Source organism: Ursus americanus, chromosome 2 (genome assembly GCF_024610735.1).
Source record: "Ursus americanus isolate L20-20 chromosome 2, mUrsAme1.1.p, whole genome shotgun sequence".
Taxonomy (NCBI): Eukaryota; Metazoa; Chordata; class Mammalia; order Carnivora; family Ursidae; genus Ursus; species Ursus americanus.
This window is the reverse complement of record NC_142128.1, coordinates 72475427-72501329: the sequence shown is the minus strand read 5'-3', so window position 1 is coordinate 72501329 and position 25903 is coordinate 72475427. Positions and strand designations below refer to the sequence as shown.

The 25903-nt window shown below is 37.9% G+C and overlaps 1 protein-coding gene across 1 annotated transcript in view; it reads left to right on the top strand.

The window, feature by feature from the left end:
* The window catches only part of CRB1 (crumbs cell polarity complex component 1), a 195147-nt gene that overhangs the window by 126327 nt on the left and 42917 nt on the right, over positions 1-25903 (top strand). Inside the window, exons 6-8 of the mRNA XM_087857530.1 lie at positions 15777-16733; positions 22242-22789; positions 24247-24412. Coding sequence (XP_087713656.1) covers positions 15777-16733; positions 22242-22789; positions 24247-24412 — 1671 coding nt within the window. The remainder of the gene's footprint in view (positions 1-15776; positions 16734-22241; positions 22790-24246; positions 24413-25903) is intronic.

Here is a 25903-nt window from a genome sequence, read left to right as displayed (position 1 = left end):
TCTTCAGCCCCTCTCCTCTTCCTGAAGGATGTGGGGTAAGGATGAAATTTCCAAGCTACTAATATTGGCTTGGTCTTGCTGGTGATCAGCCCCACTCTGGAAGCTATCCAGGAGCCCACCAAAGTTGTCTCAAAACAAAAGACCCTCTTATCACCCAGGAAATTCCAGGGGATTTAGGAGCTCTGTGTAAGATGCTACTATCACCAGTTTCACTCAGGAAATTACAAGTTTTAGGAGTTCTGTGTAGAAACTGGGGTTAGAGAGCAAATATATATTTCTTATTATGTCACACATAGCAACCAGTTTTCATGCATATTATCACAAAAATAGTGTAATCTCCTAAAACTTTCTTCATATCCCTTTATAAATTAAAATTTCAGAAAAGTAAATTGACTTCTTAGAGTAATGTTTTCTTTCTTTTGTGGAGCACTAGGGATGTGTGATGGATATATGGTATATATCAACCACCATGCATTCCTTTTGTCCTTACTCCTTCCTAAAAGAGCATTAATTTATTAAATATAATCCCCTTTTCCTAGCAGCCAGTTATAGGGAAGCTGACTCCACTCTCAGTTCCAAAGGGTAATCCTATTCCCTCTCCCTACCTGCCACCGATTCCTTTAGGAATGGATATAAGTAAAGATTTACTGATGGTTTCTAGGAGAGTTCTTCTTTGTTCTTAAGGAAGACCTAAGGGAAGGATATGAATGAAGAAACATGTAGATAGAGTGCCACTTGCAGCCATCCCGTAACTATGAGAATAGCCCTGGGATGAAGTTGAGCCTTCACCCAGCAGAGTGGAAAGAGTAGATACCTGAATTCTTCACCTTGTTGAGTCTTGAGGTCAAACTGCCATGGCAATGTCTTGGACTTCCTCTTTAATGAGCCAATAAACATTATTTAAGCAAGTTTCATTTAGGTTTTGTTACTGCTTGATGCCAGATCATCTTAACTAAGACATGACCTCAATCCTGTCTCCTTAGCAAGGACACAGCTAGACCCAGTGTTTGCCAACAGAGTAAATTTGCAAGCTACATTGTATATCCTCATTAACAACCTTGGGTAATGGTCAAATCTCCACCTCAGATCAGCAACAGGAAAGCAGTTCTTGCTCGATTTTAAGTGGCTGGTATTCATCTGTTGCAACACGGCTGAAGTGGGATCTTACCTACCCAGCACATACTTCAGACCAGTGGAATACAGGCAAAGTTTCAATTCCAGCCAGAGTTTTTCCCTCTTAGGCGGGCATTTCAATGGCACTTGTGGGATGCATTACACAAAGTATGCTTATCTGTCTTTACCTTTGCCTTATTTTCTCTGCAAGTTGTCATTTCTGAAGGCATGTAGAAATACAAAGTGTAAGGATGGAAGAGGGAAATCGTACTCTGACTGCCTCTAAAAAGCAGCTGAGTGGTGTTGCCTGCTTTTCTCATTAGTACAGACCTCGTAGGAGCACGTGTCTTCAGACTCTCCCTTTGGGGAGTGGGGTTTATGAGATAAGCTCAGTTATCAGTTCCGTTGCTACTTTTTGTTTTGTCTTAAATTTATGTATGATCTTGGCTTTGTTTAATTCCACTCCTTTGATTTTATAGTTAGGCATTTTCCCCATTTTAGACAATAAGTTATCTTTTAATTTTATTTTTTAGTTATTTTGTTAGCACTCATCTTTTTCATGTCTTCATATGTATTTTAGTGGGACATGGAGAGGAGCTACTAGATAGATGATAGACAGATGTGCCCCTGCCAAAAAGCCATTACTATTATTGTTGACGGCTGTCACTGTTGTTTATACTTTTCAAACTTATTTCTTGTGATCACGATATAGCTACACATATGACAGAGGTATAGTAAGTATAAAGAAAACTTTGAGTGACAAAGTAACATAATCGTTAATTAGATGGTCTTTGGACACTGCCAGATCTGAATATAAATTCTGGCTCTGCCTCTTGCTAATTCTCTTGGGCAGTTTCAATTTGTTCAGCTTCATAATACTTATCTCACTGTGAAGTTGTAAGAAATAAACAGTAGGAACAGTGGTTCAGTCAGTTAAGTGTCCGACTCTTGATTTCAGCTCAGGTCATGATCTCAGAGTCATGAGATCGAACCCTGTGTCGGGCTCTGCACCGGGCGGGGAGCCTGCTGAAGAGTCTCTCTCTCTGTCTCCCTGCCCTCTCTCTCTCTCTCTGCCCCTCCCCCCATAAAAAAAAAGAAAAAAACTGTAAGCAGTGTTTATTTCTTATAAATGAATAATATTTAAATACTTAGCACAATGATCTGAACACTGTACAGTAGGCATTGCTAATAGTGTGTTCAATATTCTGCATATTTTCATTAAATAGCTTAGAATTTATATTTATAAAACAGATATATTTCTAACATAAAATTAACATTTCAAATGGTTCTCTTGTTACTTAATTTTTTAAATAATGAGATTTTTACTTTTTTTAACCAAACCTCAAATTTAAAACATTTAGAGAAATATATAACCCTACAGTTGTTTGGTACTTTATATTTTCCAAAATATTTGCATTTGACTTGCCTATTCGATTCTCACAACAGCATGTAGAGGCAGGCAGGACAATGTGTTCACTTGCCCTTCGCTACGGACAAAGCTAAGACTCAGGAACTAAATGATCTGAAGGAGCACACATTAAACGAAACCATTTCTAGAATGTTTAACCCCCAAACACCTCCCTCCTCTTCGATATTTATTGAATAGTCTAGTCATTAATATATGGAAAATAGTTCAGAAATTATGTCTGTATAAATAGCTACATTATGCCAAATTTTTTTTTAAATATTAAGATCGTACTAAGGGTGAAATGGAAAAATGGTTAGAGGAAAAAGACAAAATGTGGAGGGAAATGCCCTGGTGCATATTTAATATGTTCTGTTTATCTTATGAAGGACATCATGAGATTTAATCAGTTAATAGGCGGCATATGGTATGATCCACGGTAGGTTAGAGACCTCAAGTTTTGGCTTAATAGTAATTTTAAAGAAATATTTTGGTACAGTAGCTCCAGACTTTTCACAAGAAACCTCTATCAACTTATTTGTTTGTTCTGAAAGCCACTGTCATGGTTGGGGACAGTTTAAAATGTCAACTCAAAAAATAAAAATAAAAAATAAAATGTCGCCTCCAAGCCAGGTTCCCCAAACTGATACCTTTTAATGGGTAGATATAATTTGTATCTCTATAAGAGTTTTCTTTCCTCAAACAGAGTTGCTTGTGCTTTTTGGAATAAAATATCCCTTTGAAATCTTGTTGAAATTTTGGACCGTGTCTGAGGAGTGCCATTATCAGAATTACCTGGGTGCTTGTAAAAATGCAGATATCTGGGCCTAATCCAGATTTATAGAATCAGGGTTTCTAGAGATGTATCTTAGGAATCTGCATTTTGGAATGCACACCTCCACTACGCACTACTGACACTGTTAGAGAGTCGCTCCTATAAATTCTCTACCCAGTAAAAGCACAAGATATAGTAACAGCAAATCACAAAATATTTCATAAATTTTCGAGGGATCAATAGATAGACCTATAATGTCCATTCATGGATGATTTAGACATCTATGAATGTCAGGTCCAAAAAGCTTATATAAAGGGACGGCTGGGTGGCTCAGTCATTAAGCGTCTGCCTTCCGCTCAGGTCATAATCCCAGGGTTCTGGGATCGAGTCCCACATTGGGCTCCCTGCTCCACTGGGAGCCTGCTTCTCCCTCTCCCACTCCCCTGCTTGTGTTCCCTTTCTCGCTGTGTCTCTCTCTGTCAAATAAATAAATAAAATCTTAAAAAAAAAAAAAAAGAAAAGAAAAAGCTTATATAAAAGCTAGAGTTGTCCCCGATGGCTTAGACTCTGCTTCTATGCAGGAGCAGACTGGATGCATAGTGCTTGAATTTTGGAAACTCACGACAGTATTGCCCACCCTTCATCAAACATACACACCTTATACTGTGCTATTATACAGTACAGTTTAGTATACAGTCTTGTATTAAATGACAAGTATACTAGAAAGTAAAGCTAGAAAGAGGCGTTCACACAGAGAAAAGCACATCACAAACATTAAACAGTAAATCACAATACAATGTAATCTATGCTGAGTTCCAGACAGACAAACCTCAGAGGTGTGAGGACAGCATATGTCTGACAGTTAGGAGGGAAGGCATTCCACAGGGGTAAGTGCCCACCAAGCTGAACCCTGAAAAAAAGTTGAGTTTTGAATAAGGCAAGAGGGGGAGAGAGCTTTGAAAGTACTTTAATTTTTATTCTCCTAAAAATGTTTTAATACAGACCCTTTATGTAGTGAACAGTGGGGAAAGTGATGCGGCAGGGGGAGGGGGGAAGGGGAATAAATAAAAGCCAGATTGTCCAGAGTCTTGAACGTCGGGCCTTACCAGGTCAGCAATTTACTTGGCCTTTGACATTATTTTTGTGGCTGTGCAGAGCAAAAATATTAATAAATTTGTGAGAAACGACAGTCAGCACTACTAAAGAATGTAAAACCAATTCTTACCACGGCAGAGAGAAAGCAAACATTACATGGACTAGCAACACATCCAGCCCAATACAAAGCAGGTTTTTGTAATTCGCCGTAACACCAGTGTTTAATCATTCACTTTTGACAAGAAGAGGGAAAAAAGGACCAAGCAAGAGCAGAGCCGTTTCTGATGATTTACTGATCAAAGCCAATTAGGATAGCTCTGGTTGAACTGGATTGAGTTTCTCTGAAATTACTTTTCAAAGTAAAGACAACAAGAGTGAGCCTGTGCCATGCTGTATTTTCTACTTGTTAGTCCCTAAAAAAGCCAAAAAAACAAACAAAAAAAGACAAAAAACCTAAAACTCACTTACCTATATCCACTGAGCTTCAAAGGGTGACTTTTGAAGTGCAAAATCAAGTAAAACGTGGAACTGAAATGCAAAGCTTTGTGGCAGCTATTTTGTCTTTCGTTTGAAGAGCTCAGAATACTTTTCACACAATAGACTGAATCAAATCTTCCTCTGGGCTCAGTTTTTTTTTTTTTTTTATCTATGCTACCGTATGGTTTTGAACAAATGTCAGGTCCAGAGAGTGTGTGTGTGTGTCTGTCAAATCATAACTTTAAAATAGCGTAATAACAAAATAGAACACAGGAATGGATACTGAAGAGACAATCCTTTGCTTTGTGGGTGTTGCACACATACACAATCTTAATAAACAAACTAAATCACCAGCTGTACCACATTTTTCTGATATTGTTCGTCTTGGGAGTGGCCCACGTAAAAGAGCTTTTTCATTACACATTTTTATGATTTTCATGGGAAAATTTGTTTTCTTTTCATCATTTTGCTTTAAAATACTTCAGAGCTATGTTGCCAATTTTCTTGCATTTTTGAATAAGAAAATATTGCATGCAATTTGTATTTAATTGATGCCTTTTGTAATTCCTGTCATCGTCCTATGCTATTTTGTTATGAGGCCTTGAGATAGCTATCAGTTTCCTCCTATTTTCAATATCTCCAAACTGCTGTTTAATACTATTTTATGCCGGCTCATTGTATTGTTTTCCTTGGAGGCAGCATATTGTAGGGGGAAAAAAACAGTGGCTCCTCTCAGGAGTTAGAGATCGGGGAGATCGGGGCACCACTCACGCCTTGGCTCAGTTTCATCATCTCTGAAATGAAGGTGGCAACAGAGTCTTCATCATTTATTGAAGTGTTTACATGGCCACACAGATGAAGTCCTTAACACAATGCCTGCCACAGATTTGGGACTCAGTAAGTGTGAGTTCCGTCTGCCCACATTCACGGTCCAGCTCTCCACTATCATTTCCTGTTGCTGAAAATACACCTGATGGCTCCCCCTCATCCCTTTCTTTTGCTGGTTCTATTTCACTGCAAGCTCTGATACTTGATAATCAAGCTTATTTTAGTTGTATCTAAAATAACAAGGGCCTGAGGAAGTACTGGGTAAACTTCGCAATCTCTATTTCTAAACATAGAAGATTTTAGGATTTGTCTTTATTCTTTTTTTTTTTAAAGATTTTTTTTTTTTTTTTTTTTTGACAGAGAGACAGCCAGGAACACAAGCAGGGGGAGTGGGAGAGGAAGAAGCAGGCTCCCAGAGGAGGAGCCCGATGTGGGACTCGATCCCAGAACGCCGGGATCACGCCCTGAGTCGAAAGCAGACGCCCAACGACTGCGCTACAGGCGCCCCCAGGATTTGTCTTTATTCTTGATTACATTCTGGGTACTTGAGATCACTTAGAGCAGGCCTCTGGAAAAACGAAATTTAACTATAATCAACACACAGAAACTTTAGGGATGTCATAAAGCCTAACTGTCGTCTTCAGCAATTAAAAATGGAGGTGGGGAGGGATGCCTGGGTGGCTCAGTCAGTTAACCATTGGCTTAGGTCAGGATCCCTGGGTCCTGCAATTGAGCCCCACATTGAGCTCTGTGCTCAGCGGGGAGCCTGCTTCTCCCTCCGCCTGCCGTTTCCCCTGCTTGTGCTCACTCACTCTCTCTGCCAAATAAATAAATAAATAAAATCTTCATAAAAAATGAAGGTAGGAATTATGGCAAGACAAGAGTTATTCCATAAACACTGATAGCGACCTGGAACTATATGATTTGAACAGTCGTCTCATTTAAACCTTATAGCAGTCCTCTGAGGAAATTATTGCTTTCCCCTTTTTATAGATTTTTAGAACTGTGACAAGGTTATGAAGATGGTAGAACTTACTATATTCAGCATATTCTCCACCTAGAAATTCTCTACTTATATTATCTACTTAGAAATGATGTATGTAGCATAATCTTTACTTAGAAATGAGGATTGAATCTCAGGACTGGAAGAATCATTAGAGGCCATTGAACCCAATACCCCACCCTTTCTTAAATTTCACCTAAAACATCCTTCCTGATTTTGCACATCTTCAATGTCAGGAAATTTCCTGTCTCCTAAGATAGCGGATTCTATGCCTGATCAGCATCAACTACTAGAAGATTCTGCAAAGTGAACGTAAATGTAACATTCTATGGTGTCTTACCATTGGTACCCATTTTCCCCAGTGGGGCCAAATAAAATATAAAATGTCATGGGATGGGCTTTCAGCTACATGAAGGCCCCTCTCATGTGCCCTGGTATTTGCTTTTCTCCAGGTTAAACATCTTTGTTTTCTTCAAGAATTTCTCTAATGACATGATTTCAAGTAAACTTACTATTCTATTAGATTTCCTTATTGGAGTGTGCATCCTGTCCTCTTGAAGGACTCAAAACTTAGTATGAATATTTTGAGTTCAAAACTAGACTTACAGGGGGATTATCATTGCCTTGACACTAGGTACCGTCATTCACCATGACAGCCCCAGAGCCACATAAAATTTTGGAATCGTCACCATGGATCCATACTTCAAACATAAATTGGGATTATATATGTATTAAAGTAAACCATAAACTACATTTCATAATGTTAATACTAATTATCACTGGTTGTTACTAAGTTTGTTACCAATTGAAACTGCTCTGCCTTCAATGATAAATTATGTCTCCTCCATCCAATTTTGTGGTTGACTAATCTCAAGTGAAAAGAGTTAAGTCTTCTTAGTTTATGGAAAACTGTCTTGTTAGTTCACATGAGAATCTTGGCTTACCTGTTTTATTTCTATCCTATTTTATTCATTTCCTCATCCCCCATTCATTTTTTCTCCCCTCCTTTTGGAAATCTCAGTAATATATCGGATAGACATACTTCAATCTGCATGTATGCGTATAAATTCTTGTTTTGTTAATACATATGTATTGTGTTAAAGTTCCCATTTTCTTTCTTCCTTTTTTTTATTTGGCATCATGTTATTTATCTCTATCCATGGTGCTGGGTATACATCTGTTTCTAACTGTAGTGTACATTTCCGGGATGTACATCCTGCCTTTTTTTCTAATTCCTGCCCTCATGCCCTACCCAGTTTTAATGCACTCTAAGTTCCTTTTAGAGTGCATCATTTAAGCCTATAAAGACCTTTCTTGATCCTGATAATTGTAATATGATTAATTAGGATGCTTTGGGGCCACAAAGAAATCTGACTTAACAAGGATCCCATTCTCAGTATCTTGCATGTTTTTTAGACTTATCCCCCTAGGGCTGTAGCATGGCTAATGCAGTTCCAGGAGCACATCTCTGCAAGACAATATCAGGCGCATATCTTTTTAAAATTAGGAATGAAAGCCTTTTGCAGATTCCGCCTAACAGAACTCCTCCCAGGTCCTATTGACCAGGATTGAAATACTGGCCTATGACCCAACTTGTAAAGGAGGATGTGAAAAACTGTGTTTGTCACTTGCATCCTTTTTGGTGGGAGGCATGTTCTGCCCATAAGGAAGGTGGGGAGGTTGTATTGGGGAAAAGACTGCTGGGTAGGTAACCATTATTTTTGCTCTGAGTCTTCATGATCTTTAGCAAGTTCATGTTGCCTACAAATTTGGTAAGTATGCCTTTTATATATTTATCCACGTTATTTGGTATTCACATTCACTCCCCCAAAAAACAAAAAACAAAAAAACCTGTTGAAGTGATTTTGAATGACTACTATGCTTGAAGCCTTTACAATTCTCATTTTGTACACACACACACACACACACACACACACACACACACACACACACACAAACCAGTTTAATATGCTTTACTATGTCCATAGTATGTCATAGACGAAGAATCTTCAGCTTAAAGAAATTAGCTATTTACCTAAGGTCTCATAGCCTCATAAGTATTAAAGCTGGGATTTAAAATACATTTTTGTTTGATCGTTAGTCAATGTTTATTCTACTTCATTCTGGATCCCTGAGGACTACTAGAAACTCCAAGATGAACCATTAATAAGGAACTCTGATTATGTTGCCTCTCCTCCCCACCCCACCTTCACCAGCTAGCCCCAGCGGATTAAATTCTTCCTTTAGTTTCCAAGGTCCCTGTCTGCCCAACATTCCCTACTAATGTATACTTGGCTAAACTATATGCCCCATGAAACAAGACTATGTCTAGTTTGACCCATCATCATATCTTTAGCTCCAGCACCTGTTGAAAGGATGAATGAGTAATAAATGAATGAAAAAATACACTATTACATTGTCTTTTGCTTTACATCTTTTCTTCCTTATCACCTGGTTTCTTTCACAACTTACCTGACGTCAGTTACATGGCAGATTTTGAAGCTCAGATATTAGCCCATGATAAAGCACCAACGACTGCCTCATGGTACAGTTACCACCCCTCTCAGGTAATACTTCCATCTTTACTAAAGGCTTCCAAGAGATAAGGTCTCACCCTAAAGAAATTGCTCTAATGGTTAGAATTTCAGGCACCGTGGTGACCTCCCGCCTATACTGCCCACGTGAAGCTTCTCTCTGTAGGTTCTCAGGTCCCCCTCTCAGAAAATGTAAAAAACAAACAAACAAACAAAAAAATCACCCATTACTCTAAGTATGTCCCAAACACCTTACCTATTCAAAGTATCCTGCTTTATAAAATCAAATATGATTATATTTAAGACCAGTAGAAAATAATTATTCTTTCATAGAGAGTGGATTTTAAGTCTGAGTACCACACAATTAATTCTTGGCACAATCTCAGGGAAGTCCAATGAAGTCTAATGAAGATTAGACTCAGTGAAGTCTCCTGCTGTTTTCTTAATTTCTCGTTTCCATTCACTGCATAGATATTCAATGGATTTGAAGTTGCCATGAATTTCTTAACTATTCATTCAAAAGCAAAACAAACAAAAATATTAAAACAAAACCAAAAAGCCCACAAGCATTCCCATTGTTGTGAAGAAAAATAAAATCAAACTTAATTTTCCATAATAGAAGTTACCAGAAATACCAATCTCTATTTGATTCTCCAAAATTCATTTTTCCATAATAATAGTGTCAATGTTTAGTGTAGGCTCATATTAACATTCACTAGTGTGACTTGAAAAGGGGAGGTACCATGGTGTTAAGTAGAAAGAGTATCTAAAAATATAACAAGTCTGTTTGGTAAGCAGCACAAATGGGTCTTATGCTAAGCCCCACTGACCCAGCCTGGGAGGGGAATGGGGCAAGACTAAGTCCTCACACTCTTTACCTGAGAGAAAGAAGGTTACATTGAAAAACAAGCCCCCCACTTTTGGAAATAGTATATCATCAGAAACTGGCTCTGTCAACCCAGTAGGTGTTTGGATGAATCTCTTTTTCTACAGAAAAATGTTTGGATCCAAGACACAAGGTTTTCACATTTTAATGGCGATGCTCATAGGTAACTCACTCTTTTTTTTATTACTTATATAAGCTAACCGATACCGTTGTTAGGGCTTTTAAGATGTTTATTTAACTATTTATGTTAATGATGTGATAAATATTCTATCAAGTGAAGATTAGAACTTTTGAGTGAAATAAAGTCGCTCAAAGCAATGAGTAAAGGAAATACTTACGCATTGAACCCTTGGTCTTTGTATTTAATTTTTTCTCGGATTTCTATTTATTAAAATAAAAAATATCTAATCAATTAAAATAGAGAAAGATGAAACTCATTTGTATACAAGTTTTTGTAGAAATAATTTTTTATTAGATATTTTATTAACTATGACTTTCAATAAAGTGAGAATGGAAGCAAAAGTCATTTTAATAGTCAATGATAATTTGTATTAAACAAACTCTATGTCTTTTTGATCCATTAACATTATGTATTCTGATGAAAATATGGGATAAACCAGATAGTAAAAATTTTCCCTATCATGATTATTTTTGAAATACAGTCTTATAGAACCAGACACCAAACTAAAAGAACTTTAGAAAAGTAAAATAAAGTGGCAGTTTTTGGTTAATTAAATAAACTGATTCACATACACAAAATAACAGTAAGCTTCAAGCAATCCACTTCGTACTATAAGTACATGGACATAAATAGCCAATTCATTGTCGACTAAAACCCGATTAAGAAAACTGAAGGACACAGGTAATCCCTAATCCCTTTATCTTGATTGACAGCAGATCTTGCTCTTTGCCAGCCAGTAGACTAGCCAATAAAAGAATTTACAATCTTGTTTCCCACTTTTAGTTTGCTGGATTCATCAAATAAATATGTCTGACCTTATTTTACATTGGAGATATTAATAGAACTGGTTTTAAATGAGGCAAAAGTACAAATAACTGTGCCTTATTCCACTTTTAATATCTAATTCTGTTTATTTTCTTTAGACTACTGATCTTAATACAGGCTTTCTCTTTTTTTTTCATGATGGTAAAATCTAAAACTAGCTTCTCTGCTTATACTTAAAGAAAAAAACATAAGTTATTGGTAGTTATTTTGTGAAAGATCAAATGTGTAAACTTTAAGAATCAAACTTGAAGAATCATAAGAAAAAATATATTAGGCGACAGAAAAGAAAGACTACCATTTGCACCTACTTGCTGACCAAGGATAAATGAAAGTAATACTGTAAATTGTAAGAACTTAAATGTTTTGTAGCAGATGCTAATAGTCTTAGGTATGGACAGTTTTAGTAGCTGTCTCTGTGTCTTATTGTGTCTACTTTCTTCTCATTTTACTGTGACAAGTCCCTGGTCACTGATCTTTATGACAAACCATGTTGGTCTTCCATTCAACAATTACCCATTTTTCTCCACTGCATTCAGAAAATAAACAAACACATAAATAAATAAAGCAAAACAATAAAAGCTGTATATCCCCAGGCCTTCTCCAATCTGGCTATATTTAATCTTTCTGACTTGATTTTTCCTACATAAATCCTCCATGCCAACAAGCTTGACAAATTCACCATCACCTCTAAATGTCTTATGCTTTTCCATTGATGTGTTTTTGTTTATTCAGTTATTTCCACATACTTTTTTGTCAAACTGATCCATACTTGAAAACCTGCATTAAATCCTACCTCCTTCAAGCCTTCCTCGCCCAGGCCAGGCTGAAGAGAGATCTCTGTCTGAAGACTCATTATTGAGTTATTGCTTATACGATTCACTTGAAATTCATCATATACTGTTCAGTGATATCTCTTCAGTGTTGTCTTGACTCATACTATCATTTCATTTTTTACAAGTTTTTCTCCAGTAAACTCACTGAGGACAGGGAGGGACCAGTTACTACTGCACGATACCCACAATACTTGATATATGGTAGTTATGTGATCAATATGTTTATTGATTTAATTTACAATATTGAGTTTTCATAGCTACAGATTCATGATTATCTCTCATTCAGTGCGTTTCCCCTAAAACTTTGTAAATCTTCTCTAAAGTCCCCTGAGTTTGAGCCTCACATATTAACCATACGCTCGCTGAGAACCTGATCTTTAGACTGTATTTTCATAAATACGCACTAGGTTATTCTAACGTAATTCTGATGTAATATTATCGTGGTAAGCATATTGAGGCCAGGGCTGTCTCTTCCACTTTGCAATCCTCTTGACGGTAGGTAGGTCACAGAGAAGATACTTTGTAAATTCAAAAAGCCAATACTTTGAAGTTTCAACTAAGAGGTCAAGATAGGGTCACTGTGAGGTACCAAAGCAAAACAAAAAAAACAACAAACAAACAAACAAAAAACTATAATGCAGAGTGTCAAAATATATACTAGGCTTCAGGCTTTGAAATGTTTATGCATTTTAAGTATGTATCAAAGTTCTTAAGAGGGCATTTGAAGCAATGAGTCTGTAAAGAGAGTTTTCTGGAGAGTCTAGCTGCTGTGCTGCGAGTTGTACCCCACCACAGAGTTTTAGGGTTGGAAGCTAGATTCTGACCCCAAGCAGAGCGAGTTGCTTTAAGGAGAATCCAGTCTCACATAAATTTGAAGGGGGGGTGGGTGGCATAGGCAACTTCGACTGGATTCTCTAGCTACCTGAGGAATCTACAATCTAACTTAAGGCAGGAAAAAGAGAGAGAGAGAGAGAGAGAGAGAGAGAGGGAAGTGCTGCTGTGTTGTGCTGGGAAGTAAATGTGCCCCCTCCAACAACAGAGTCAAAGGCATAGGAATCCCCAGGCCCACATGGGGAACTCATGGTAGGAATATCAGTCAGTGATCAGTGTGAAACAGATCCCGCCCAACAAGCTTCTGTCAGAGGGTGAGGGAGCCCCAACAGAGAGAGTTGGTGAATGTGTGAACCTCAGTAAAACGAGAATGAAGGGGTTGGGGAGGGGCAGCGTGAGAACAACTGGTCAAAGGAGAAGCAATGCCTGCCTCACGGGTCTCTGATGACTCAGATGGAGAAACACAGTAGGAGAGGAAAAGTCTTGCCTCAAGTAAATGTATTTAAAGGCACAGTGGAGAAAAAAAAAGTATTTTGCTTTGATTATAACCCATGAGTTGTTCAATATTGCTGATTAGGTTTTTTTGTTCTCAAAATCCTGTGAAAATCAAATTTAAGTAAAATATCTTCCAATACGAGGGCACCTGAGTGGCTCAGGTTAAGCAGCTGACTTAATTTCAGCTCAGATCATGATCTCAGGGTCCTGGGATGGACCCCCACCATATCGGGGCTCTGTGCTCAGTGGGAAATCTGCTGCAGGATGCTCTCTCTCCCTCTGCCTCTGCCCCTCCCCCCTCTTGCACGCCCTCACTTTCTCACTCTCTCTCTCAAATAAATACATAAATCTTAAAAAAAAAAAAACTTCCAATACAAAAGTTTGGACTTTTCATAAATTCAGTTAAATTAAATTTGCATTAGAACACTCCTTTAGAATATAGCCTATAATTCCTGTGTCAGTTTTCTTTACTTATAAGGATGATTACATAACAAATAAATCAGTTCAGTTTGGTTTTATATTTCCTACTCATCAAGCCTTTCATAATGCATATATGCTTAGCACTGTACAGGTGCTGTGGGAGGTTCTGAGAGAATAAATGTTCACTATTTTCACAGAGCTTGAAATATTTTTGGATCAACGAAGATTGTGTGAAAGGGATCCAAGTAGTGTAAAAATTAACAGGATATTATCAAGAGTCTAAATGGCATTCATAATGGCAGTGGGCAAAGATTAACTTTGGATACATTTATCTGAAAATATGCATAAGAAGAGCACTTCAGGTTTTGGATTGGATCAGATTAGATGCATTATAAATATTTTAATCACCTTACAAAAGTCACCATGAATCAATTCAAAAATTACCAAGTGTCAAATGTGAGCCAGACACTATGCTATGGTTTAGACATATTTTGGTGAATAAAACAGACATTTTCTTTTCCCTCATGAAGAATACAGTATAATGAGATTCTAGCCTAATATGCTCATTAGGTAAAGTTATACAATTTGTGGGTCACTCCATATGCCTACACCTTCCAAACAGTCTCCCTCAATGACTATACTACTATTTGAATGTTGTCATTAGAGGGTATTTCCTTCGGTTATTACTTTTTAACAACAGCTAACACTTAATTGAGAATTTATTATATATCAAGCAATGTTATGATCATCTTATGATCATGTCATATGATCATCATATAAGATATGAGATGAATTCTGACTTTTAAAAGCCCTGTGATGTAAGGACTATTATTAACACCATTTTGTAGATGAGAAAACAGAGACACTAAAAGTGAATGTAACCTGCTCACAGCCTTGCAGGGGTACAGATCTAACCTTATCAATATAGGAGGCTTTGATTAAATTTTTATAATTTAAGTTTAATACTTAATATTTTATTTTTTATATTTTATGTACTTTTAATACATATGTTTAGGCATGGATTTAAATGGGAAAATAACACATATTAGTAATAACAATAAATGAGAATGCACTAAATTGTCAGTTAAAGAACAGGTAGTGTCAGATTGGATTTTAAAAACCTAGAAACCAGATTGTGGGAGTGCTTTGGGATTTAGACTTGATTCTTTCTAAGCCTCAGTATCTTCTTTGAAAGAGAGCTAAGGCAATCTGCACTGGTAACTTTAGAAGACTGTGGTAGGCACAGATAAAGTATGTGGATTAAGGTGTGGGAGAAACCATACAGTGCTCTACACATGTCAATTGTTGTTAACTTATTTGTTCATTTGAACTTCACTGGAAAAGCAATAACCACCACTCTTGAAAGGTGTTGTATTTCTTCTTGGTACTTTGTTTATGTGAATTCTAATAATTCTCTAATTAGAGACTTGGAATCAGGAAAAAGAGTAAAAAAGAAAGTGAAGTTAAAACTTTGAGACAGACCATGGTATGGGATATATTTCATGGTTTATACTAGAATTATGGAAAGAAGGAAACAGGGCCTTCCATTCATCTTAGAAGCTGTCCAAGGTGAGGGTAGTCTAGACTATCTATATATCTGGCAAACTTTGGTTTTAAGGGTTATGGGGAGGTAAAAACAAGATAATAGGCAAAATCACCAATTTCAAGTAGAATAGAGTAAAATCAGCAGCCTGGGACAGGATACATATCTGAGAATGGAGTCCCCAAATAAATAATCCATATCAAGCATCACTTTTTCTCTTTTATCATTTTTATGATATTGAGTTCCACATACATGTCTGACAATAGTAGTCTGAGTCAACCCCTATATTTGGCAAATAGCCTATTTCTAGAGGAAGAATTCAGGGTCTTCTGTGACTGCACTTGTCTGCACAACACACACACAATGATATCATCAATTTTAACTTCCTCAATAACTATTCACATTTTATTCCATTACAGTCCTAAACCTGAGCTAGCTATCCACTTCCACAGATTATACATGGAAATTCTGTGAATCTTCTATTTCTGATCTGAATATTGGCAATTTCAACCTATTCTTTATTATTTAACAGGAATCCACTGTGAAGAAGACATTGACGAATGCTCTTCAAACCCTTGCCAAAATGGTGGTACTTGTGAGAACCTGCCTGGTCATTATACTTGCCATTGCCCATTTGATAACCACTCAGGAACATTTTATGGAGGAAGGAACTGTTCTGATATTCTCCTGGGTTGTGCCCATCACCAATGTCTGAATAATGGAATATGCATCCCTCACTTCCAAAATGGCCAGCATGGATTCAGCTGCCTATGTCCCTCTGGCTATACTGGGTCATTGTGTGAACTTGTCACCACACTTTCTTTTGAGGGCAATGGCTTCCTGTGGATCACAAGTGGCCCAGTTACAGGCGAGGATTTGGCTTGTAACATAGCCCTCAGTTTCCAGACTGTTCAGCCAATGGCACTTCTACTTTTCCGAGGCAACAGAGACATGTTTATAATGCTGGAGTTGCTAAGTGGCTACATTCACTTATCAATCCAAGTCAATAACCAGTCAAAGGTGCTCCTCTACATTTCCCACAACACCAGCGACGGAGAGTGGCATTCCATAGAGGTGATGTTTGCGGAGGCTGTGACCCTTACCTTGCTTGACAACTCTTGTAAGGAGAAATGCATCACGAAAGCTCCTTCTCCATTTGGAAGTGATCAATCAATATGTGCTTTTCAAAACTCCTTTTTGGGTGGCTTGCCAGGAGGAACGAGCAGCAATGGCACTGCTCTGCTTAACATCTGTAATATACCGTCCACACCTTCATTTGTAGGCTGTCTCCAAGACGTTACAATTGATTCGAATCACATTACTCTGGAGGACATTTCCTCTGGCTCGTCTTTAAATGTCAAGGCAGGCTGTGTGAGAAAGGATTGGTGTGAAAGACAACCTTGTCAAAACAGAGGACGCTGCATCAACTTGTGGCTGAATTTCCAATGTGATTGCTACAGGCCCTACAAAGGCCCGAACTGCCTGAGAGGTGAGAGAAGGCTGGGCACCCAGGAGTGTTGTGCCTCAGAGTCGCACAGTAACAAAACAGCCCAGCTGCCTTTCCTGTTACGAAACATAATGACCCCTCAGGACTTCCGCTTCTGGTTGCCAACTGACGAGAAAAAAGAAGAGGCTAGTAATGTGCATTAATTAATTTTGAGTGAATTCATTAGACACCAGGATGTCATTCATGCAGAGAAGTTAAAAAAAAAAAAAAGCTGATACTCCCACCTAAATGAGTTTTCATCTTGATGTGTTTACAAAGTGCTATTACAATTCGTGGTGTGTCAGAAATGTATTGTAAATCGTATTTGAAAGAGAGATCATCTTTTGGGAGATAGGACCATTAGCCATGAAACTAGTCAATGCCAAGTATTGGCAAATGTCTTGTGTGTAGTAGACTCTTAGGAAATATTTACTTCCTTGCTCTCTGTTCTATGCAATTCACACTTGCTCCAAAATCATGCTTATGTTTAGCACTTTTATAAACCACTGATTCTATTCAGAGGTGTATTTTCCAGGGCTGCAGAGGAGAAAACTGATATTCTACCTATGTGTCTTAAGAAAAGAGAAAAAAAAATGTGAATAGTAACAACAGTGAAATTTTATAGACACTATGAACTAATTGATCTGATTTTTCTAGCAAATCACAGCTTGAAATGTATTTCAAAATCCTTAACTTCCAACATTGTTCCAAAGACTGTTGTTGATAGTGATTAATACATACCTCTTTCTTTTTATTATTATTATCATGCCTTGAAAATGTCTAAGAGGTAATTGTAACAGACTGCTTTGAAGTTCAGCTGTAATTTACCCTAAGATTTTAGAGCAACTTGAAGTAGGACAACATCTGGTAAATAGTCTTCTCTGCTTTATATGAAGTAAAATTAAAACCAGTCTTTGCCTATATCCTATTCCATGTATGAATGGCTAAGAGTTATTAGAAACTATTCATGGGTCTCCCCCCTAACCGCAATATTCATTACAAATCATGGACCTGTTTGACAATGAGGTATGGCATCTACCAGCTCTATGTAATATTTTAAATAGAATGGCAAGTTGTTTTGTGATTTTTAAAGGAGAAAGGGGAAATTATGCTGAGGCAATGTTCACTTTTTGAAGAAAAATTTAATTGACCCAAGGCAATATTTTTACTACATACACAAAATAACAAACAGATGCTGACTCGTTTTGACTGGCTTCCAAATGCAGCGACCCCTAAGGTTAATACTGACCGTGGTGATCCTAACTGTCCTGGTAAATAGTTTCAAGGGATTCCAATCCAGTGGGTTCTGGTTTTCTTTAGTTTATTTTTTCCAACTTGGAAAATGATGATGTTTTTAAACCAAGTTCCTGAATTTGTTGCATGCCCTACCTCTCCCAGTTCCCTTATCCCCCTCACTATTTGAAACTGTTTAACCCTCATGGAAAAGCTTGGCTTCAAAACTGACCTGTATAGGGAGGAGGTTCTGTAAAATCTTCTCTTTCCAAAAATTCTTGGTATAAGTTTAAGAAAAATTATATTTTTCATATCGCCTCCATCATAAAACTAAAAATATTCTGTAGGTATTAGTCATTATGTTTGCTGGGGAGTTTATTCTCATTACAAAAGAGGCTTACAAGCCACAATGAGGACACAGAGCCTTTCTATCATTGCACGTGTACATGCAGGAGGGAGGAGAGATACTAACAACTACCAAGGCCAACTTCATTCAGTTCAGGATCTTGGTTCAGTATTCCCCAACCCATTGCAATGAACAAGCAGGATGGATGGAGGATTTAGTTGGTTCACTAAACATGAATGACATGGAGATTTCCAATATTTTTACATCAATCTTTTAAAAATAATCAAATATCTCAATAAGGGGAGTTCTGGAAAGTGTTTTTCAAAGCTTAGTTGCCAGAACTGTCTCAATATATTTTCTTGTGTTGACTGTGTATAAAACCACGGAGCTGCCAAGATATCGTTCAGAATGAAGACCTCTTGCCTTCTAGAGAGTATTTTTTATTTGTAGAGGCAATTTACATATGTTTTATCTTCAGTCATACATCTAGACTTTAAGACTCTTATCCTGTTAGAATTGCAGTTTCTTTGATACAGAAGGGGCTTCACTCCATGACTGTATTTTTTAAACTACCATGCCCGCCAAGGGTAGTGACCAAACTTCTGCTTACACGCTTTTAGGAACGAAGAACTCATTTATTCTATCTTGCCAGAAACTGCCCCAAGGTTGTTTCTTATACTGAAATAAAATATGATTACTTATAGCTTTCATTCATTGGCAGCATTGTAACTCTTGAAATCATACTAATATAAATCTTACATTTCTTCTTTTTGAGAACACTTCAATATTTAAAGTATCTTGTACCATCCAAGCCATCACTTCTTCCATGCTAAACATACCTAGTTTCTTCTAATGTTCTCCATACGACATAGCTTTCAGATATTTCATCAGTTGCTTGCTTGTTGCTTGCTTTGGAATAAATTTGCTTATCTGGTTCCTAGATGTGCCTGATGCTGCAGCGTGACACAAGACTATAACCTCTCTCATTCTAGATAATGTTCTTCTGTTTTCAGCCTACTATTGCCTTGACCTTTTGGCAACCATGTTCTATGCTTGGCTCACTTTGGGTCATTTTTATTCATGGTGCCACAGAATCCTGCTTCTTCCACCCTAAATGAGATACATTTAGAAGCAAGAGGCTTTTATTTATTCTTAGTAAATTTCACCTTGTTGTATTCTACCAATCATTAGAACTTGAAGCCATTTTTCATCTGCATTTGCCATCCCTCTTCATGACATATCAACAACACAGTTGAGAATCATTGCTCCCATGTTCACAGACAAGTCATACATGGCTTCGGGTGTTTCTAAAATCATGTAGTAAATCACATCCTCTGACCACTTTCTTGTGATTTCTGAAGAAGAATGGGATTGCTGGAGACTCAAGCTTCTGAGAAAAAAAACCAAACACCCCCTCCCCACAAAGAGCTCTGTGTTATGTCTTTTAGTTTGGATCCACAAAGGGATCTGCAGGCATTCTAGGATGACCAGCAGGGTCCCCACCACCCATGAGATTGAATGATTTTGTGCATATTCTCAAACCTCCGGAGCTTCAAGAGCCACGTTTTCCTATTAAACATTTTATCTCATATGAAAGTGCTGCAGTGTATTCAGAGATGTTAACCTCTTCAAATGGGTTATTTTATTCAACAGTACACTTTGAAAGATACCTGTAGTTGCCAGGAGCAGGTGGTCTTCAAACGCAGATTCAAAAATGCAATATACCTGTAGAAAATCAAGTCGGAGATCTGAATATGCAGCCTTTTATGCAGGAGGTCTTCAAACACAGATGGTTGCCTAAGCAAGTTTTAACCGTAGTTCCACTACACTAAAATATGTCTTACCTTTGCCCAAACTTCAGCTGGACCATGATGATATTTAGGCACAATGAAATATGGTAAAATCTGTCTTGTTTCTGGTTGGCATTGGGATGTAAAAACTTGAAGATAGCCATCTTTTCAAGGCCGCTCTCATCACATTCATCATGGTTTCTAGATTGCAGAATTCAGTGGTGCATTTTGAGTACTCCTCTTACTTCACCTCTCTTGACATCCTATCTGTCACAACAACAGTAAACACAGTTAAGCACTCCCTCTTCCTGACAACTTGTTCCTCGCTAGGCTTATCGGACATCACTCTCCCTTGGCTCTCCTCCTGTCTTACTTGCTGCTCTTTTGTCATCTCCTTTACCTCCAAAACCAAATATCTGGTGCTTAAGGACTCCGTTCTTGGACCTGTTCTTTTCTCTGTATATATTCATTCTCTTGGTGATCTCATCCAGTCTTGTGGCTTTAAAGAGCATTAATTACACTGACAAATCTGAAGTTATTATAGCTACCCTAGAACGTCTCCACTGCAGCTCTATAGCTGTTTACTAGACATTTCCACCTGGATATCTAAGAGGGCATCTCAAATGTAATATGGACTCTCACTTTCCCCCCAGATCTGTTCCTCTTGTTTTCTTTTCAGTCTCTGCAAATGGCAATTCAATGCTTCTAGCCACTTAGGCAACAACAACAACAAAAAAGAATCTTGGCACTGTACTTGCCCTAGAAAATCATGTAGGTTCAACCTTCAAAATATTTCCAAAATCTGACAATTTCTCATCACCTTCTCCGTTACCACTGATCCAAGCCACCATTCCTTCTCTCTTAGATTTCTGCAACTGTATCTCTACATTCTTTCGGTTTTCGTTCAAATGTTATCTTCTAAGGAGTATTTCTCTCACAACTTTATTAAAAAAATCCCAACTCTACTTCTACCCCCAGCGCTCCCTATTCCCTTTCCCTACCTGATTTATTGTATACCTAAAGACTTATCACCTCCTGACATGCTCTATAGTTTGTTTCTTTATCTGTGTCTGGTCTGAGTCCACTAACTAGAATATAAGCTTTAAGAAGACAGGAACTTTAGGGGCATCTGGGTGGCTCAGTCGATTAAGTGTCTGACTCTTTATTTCAGTTCAGATCATGATCTTGGGGTCGTGAGTTCAAGCCCCGTGTCAGGCTCCACACTGGGTGTGGAGCCTGTGTCAGTAAGATACTCTCTCTTTTTCTCTCCCTCTGCCCACCCCACCCCTGCTCACTCTCTCTCTCTCAAAAAAAAAAAAAAAGGAACTTTAGTTCCTACAATATCATCAATATGATACTCCAAATAATAATAAAAGGCAAGGGAGTTGAACAAAGAAAGAGGAATCTTCCTTCTGTGGTCCTGGTTGGGAGAGGCATGGGAGACAGACGAGTAGTAGGAGGGAGACAAAGCTGAGCACTGAACTCACCCAGCATTTCCTTAAAGAAGTTAGTAATGCATTAATGTGGCAATACTATCAATGGACGTCAACTCAAGAAAACTCTTGAGATGTATACAAATGAACCCTTACTTCCCAAAATATTGATGTTATTGTAGGAGAGGATTTGCAAATCTCATTCTTGATTTCTGTCCTTCAGAAAGAATGATTAAATTTAATGACATTTGCTTCAGCATGTCCTCAAATAGCAAAGATGATGGATGACTGAACAGTCTGCTTTGAGATGTTACAGAAAGAGATCTTGTACCTCATATTTCTGCCACCAAGTTGGAGGACAGTAGTAGCTGATATTCCATCATTAAACCCTAGCATTTTAGGACAGTGAAGGAGAGGTAAATCTTAAGTTTATCAGCACAGAGAGCTTTTCTCTTTCCGTTTTGTGATCAGTGGGGCTCAACTATAAACTATAAACTAAAATGTAGTTATTTTCAGTAAACTCAGAAGTTTTGAGAAATGAGGCCAAATTGTCATTCTATTGAATAGGCCTGTTCTAAACTTTAAAAAATGTGTGTGTGTGTGTGTGTGTGTGTGTGTGTGTGTGTGTGTGTGTATCTTCTGGCCCTTCTTCCTTGTGAGTCTTAAAATGTTTCTTCTTTGTTTCTCCTCCTCTGTTTTGACACTGAAGAGTATGTGGCAGGCAGATTTGGCCACGATGACTCCACTGGATATGCTGCTTTTGATCTTGATGAGAGTTATGGAGAGAACTTCACCATCTCTATGTTTGTTCGAACACACCGACCATCAGGCTTACTCCTAGCTTTGGAAAACAGGACTTACCAGTACATCCGTGTTTGGCTAGAGCATGGCAGACTAGCAATGCTGCATCCAGGCTCTTCCAAGTTAGTAGTAAAGTTTGTTCTTAGTGATGGAAATGTCCATTTGATATCTTTGAAAATCAAGCCAGATAAAATTGAACTGTATCAGTCTTCACAAAACCTAGGGTTTATTTCTGCCCCTACATGGAAAATCCAAAAAGGAGATGTCATGTACATCGGTGGCCTGCCTGACAGACCAGAGACCGAAGCTAATGGTGGCTTCTTTAAAGGCTGTATCCAAGATATAAGGTTAAACAACCAAAATCTGGAATTCTTCCCAAATTCAACAAACAATGCATCCCACAATCCAGTTCTTGTCAATGTGACCCAAGGCTGTCCTGGAGACAACATGTGCAAGGTAGGATTATTCACACCAACTATTGTCAATATTGCATGCTAAACTGTTGTTTTTACTAAATAATTTATTATAGCCGTTCTCTGTATGTGAAGATAATGTTACTGACCCACCAGCCATAGATAACACTTCATCAATATTTTTCCAGCAAGACTGGGGGATTTATATGGAGCCATAAAAAAATGGCCTTGACCTTGGTGGCATCATGGTCTTTTTAACCATCCAAGATAACTCCAGCCACATGCTTCTACTACCACAACAAACAATTGCCTAAGAATAAGAGTATTTTAATCCCCAAACTCTTAACGGCATCTCAGAGGTTAAACTGAATTAACTCATTTTGGAAGAGATCATCATATCATTTATATTAAATGCCCAACTACCATTGTTTTGACTATGAAGTCAACAACAACAAAAAACCCTGAGTGGTAACTTTCTTCTGGTAGTTGGATTTGAAATTCTCCAAAATATATTTTTCCCAGAGCCTATGTTTTACTGTACGTATTTTGTTATGCTCTTCCAAAAGCTATTTAAATATGTGAATTTGTCAGCTCTGCATGACCTTTCAAAGGAAACACATTTATATCTGTTGAGCATTTATTGAGCTCTGACTATTGCCATGCACTGGGCTTGCTTCTAAATGTACAAAAATGAATCATGTTAACATTACTATAGGAGCACTGCCAATGTGCCAGGCACCGCTTTACATAGATGAATATATTTAATTCTGTTGAAGGACTGCTGTGTACAACAGGCATTGTTATTACCCCATTTATGTCATCTACAGATAAGGAAGATGAAGTTCAGAAAGATTATGTAACTAGCCTCAATCACATCTTACTAGTGGGGCTGAGATCAACAAGTCTCAGCTCTCAGAAATTCCCTTTTAAATACTCTCATTTTGGATATTTTGTGAGAAACCTTTTAAGAACTCATATAATAATAGAATGTTTCTGACTGAGAGGCAGGGCAACTGAAGAGGTCACTGTATCTGGACCCAGAGGATCCAGGGACCAGGCTTCACCGTTTGCCTTTGTATTAGGATCTTGGGTAAAAGGACGGTCCTCTGCTTCCTCATTAGTACAAACAGGACCAATAAACCCCTACCTCAAATGGTAATGGGTGTGATTCAAAGTGCTTGGTAACTTGGAAATTCCAGAGAATGTTATAAACGTTTTAAATTCCTCCTTGTGTTGTAGAAAATTGGCCTTATCTATTTTCCCTTTCTCATTTCATCTCTCTCTTTTTGTTTCTCTCTCTCCCCATTTCTCTTTTAGAAAAGAGTTGGCAATAGTAGCAGTAAGTTTTTTTTCCATTTGTCAACCAATGGATATAAAAAGTTCAAAGTGTAAATATGTAGAAAATTAGCATTTAAAAATAACAGAAATAGGGTCTTGCCTTTACCGTTTCCATCGTTAGTTGCCAGTGCTTTTTATACCTTTGCTTTCTTTTCTGCTCAGTCCAACCCCTGTCACAATGGAGGTGTGTGCTATTCCCTGTGGGATGACTTCTCCTGCTCCTGCCCTGCGAACACAGCTGGGAAAGCGTGCGAGCAAGTCCAGTGGTGTGAGCTCAGCCCTTGTCCTCCCACAGCCCAGTGCCGGGAGGTGCCTCAAGGATTTGAATGTAGGTGGCGTTTAAAGTTATTACCCATCCCATTAAATCGGGTATTTCAGTTCCACGAGGCAACCCAGAAAAAAAATTCAGACAACACCTGCTTCCCAAAGAAACCTGTGGCTCTTTGCCCTGACTTGAGTAGTACAATAAAACTAATATAGTAATAATAATATCCAGATTGGCTTCATGCCTCATCCTGCCCCCCGGGGCTTCCTGGGGATGGAGGTGTGGTAGGGGATGGAGGTCAGAGCAACACCAGACTTAGATCTTTGATTATTTAAAACTAATTTCTGAAGAAATTAAGCAAGTAATGTTTGGTTTTCCTTTCCTCCTCTTTGGGAATACAGAGTCAAGTGCTAGTGTGAGCTCACGGCCTTATGCTAACTGCCTCGGGCAGTTCCCATGATCTCTGTAATCTAGAGCTTTCTCTGTAAATGGGGATAAAACATCTACTTGATAGGTAGATAAAAAAAATTTTGTGTGTATGTGATGATTTTATAACCTTAAGTATAAAAAGGCAAACACGTTAAGCATTCTGTTGTTTTCTGAGTATTTTCCTTAGTCCGAAATGTTTCCTGGCCCATCTTCAGTACTAAAGACCACAGTTTTCCAAATGTTAGCAAATTTGAATACTATTTCACAATTTTGACATGTCTACATACTAACCACATTATTATTTAAATTTTCTCTTCTCTACTACTTCGAATAATGCAGTCTAGTAGTAATAACAAATCTTCATGTTCGCATTGAATTCTAATCTCCCCCCTTTATTTGAAGATTTTGCTTCTAAAATTTTTCTCTCTTCAGCATCATTACCTTTTCCATCAGTGTATAAACACACTGCCAGATTTCCTCATTACAAAAAATTTCCTTTTACCATCCCCATCCCCAGCTACCATCCCATTTTTAGCTTCCTTTCATAGTGTGATAAATCCTCCAACGAGTTGTCCTCAATTTGCTTCTGATGTCCTGCTGCATACATTCTACTACCCCATTCCATCAGGGCCCTCACACCCTATCTCTGTCTTGAACTTGCTTAACTCAGAGCTGGGGCATGTTGCCTTCATCACTTCACTCAGGCTCCAACCCGAATGTCCTCTTATCTGGCTTTATTTTTCTTCATCTCTCTTATGATTCCTTCATGTTTTGTTGTATATGTATTTGTTCCCTTGTTCCTCATCCCATTCCTCACTAGAATATAGGAAAAAGGAAATTTCCTATTTGGTTTCTCACATTACTCTCCTCACTTAGAATCATGCCAAACATATAGGAGGTTGTCAATAAGTCTTTGTCAAATGAATAAAATAACATTATTTTTCTTCAAGTTAACTCAATATTTTCACTTAACTGCTCCAGACTTTAAGTGATACATATCACCTTGGAGAACATCACAGTAAAATAATGGAACGGAACCAGAGAATAGAACGACCTCAGGTTTACTGCAACAACATTGTGTTTTCAACTGAGCTGCGGTGACTGAGGAAAAGAGAATACATTTAC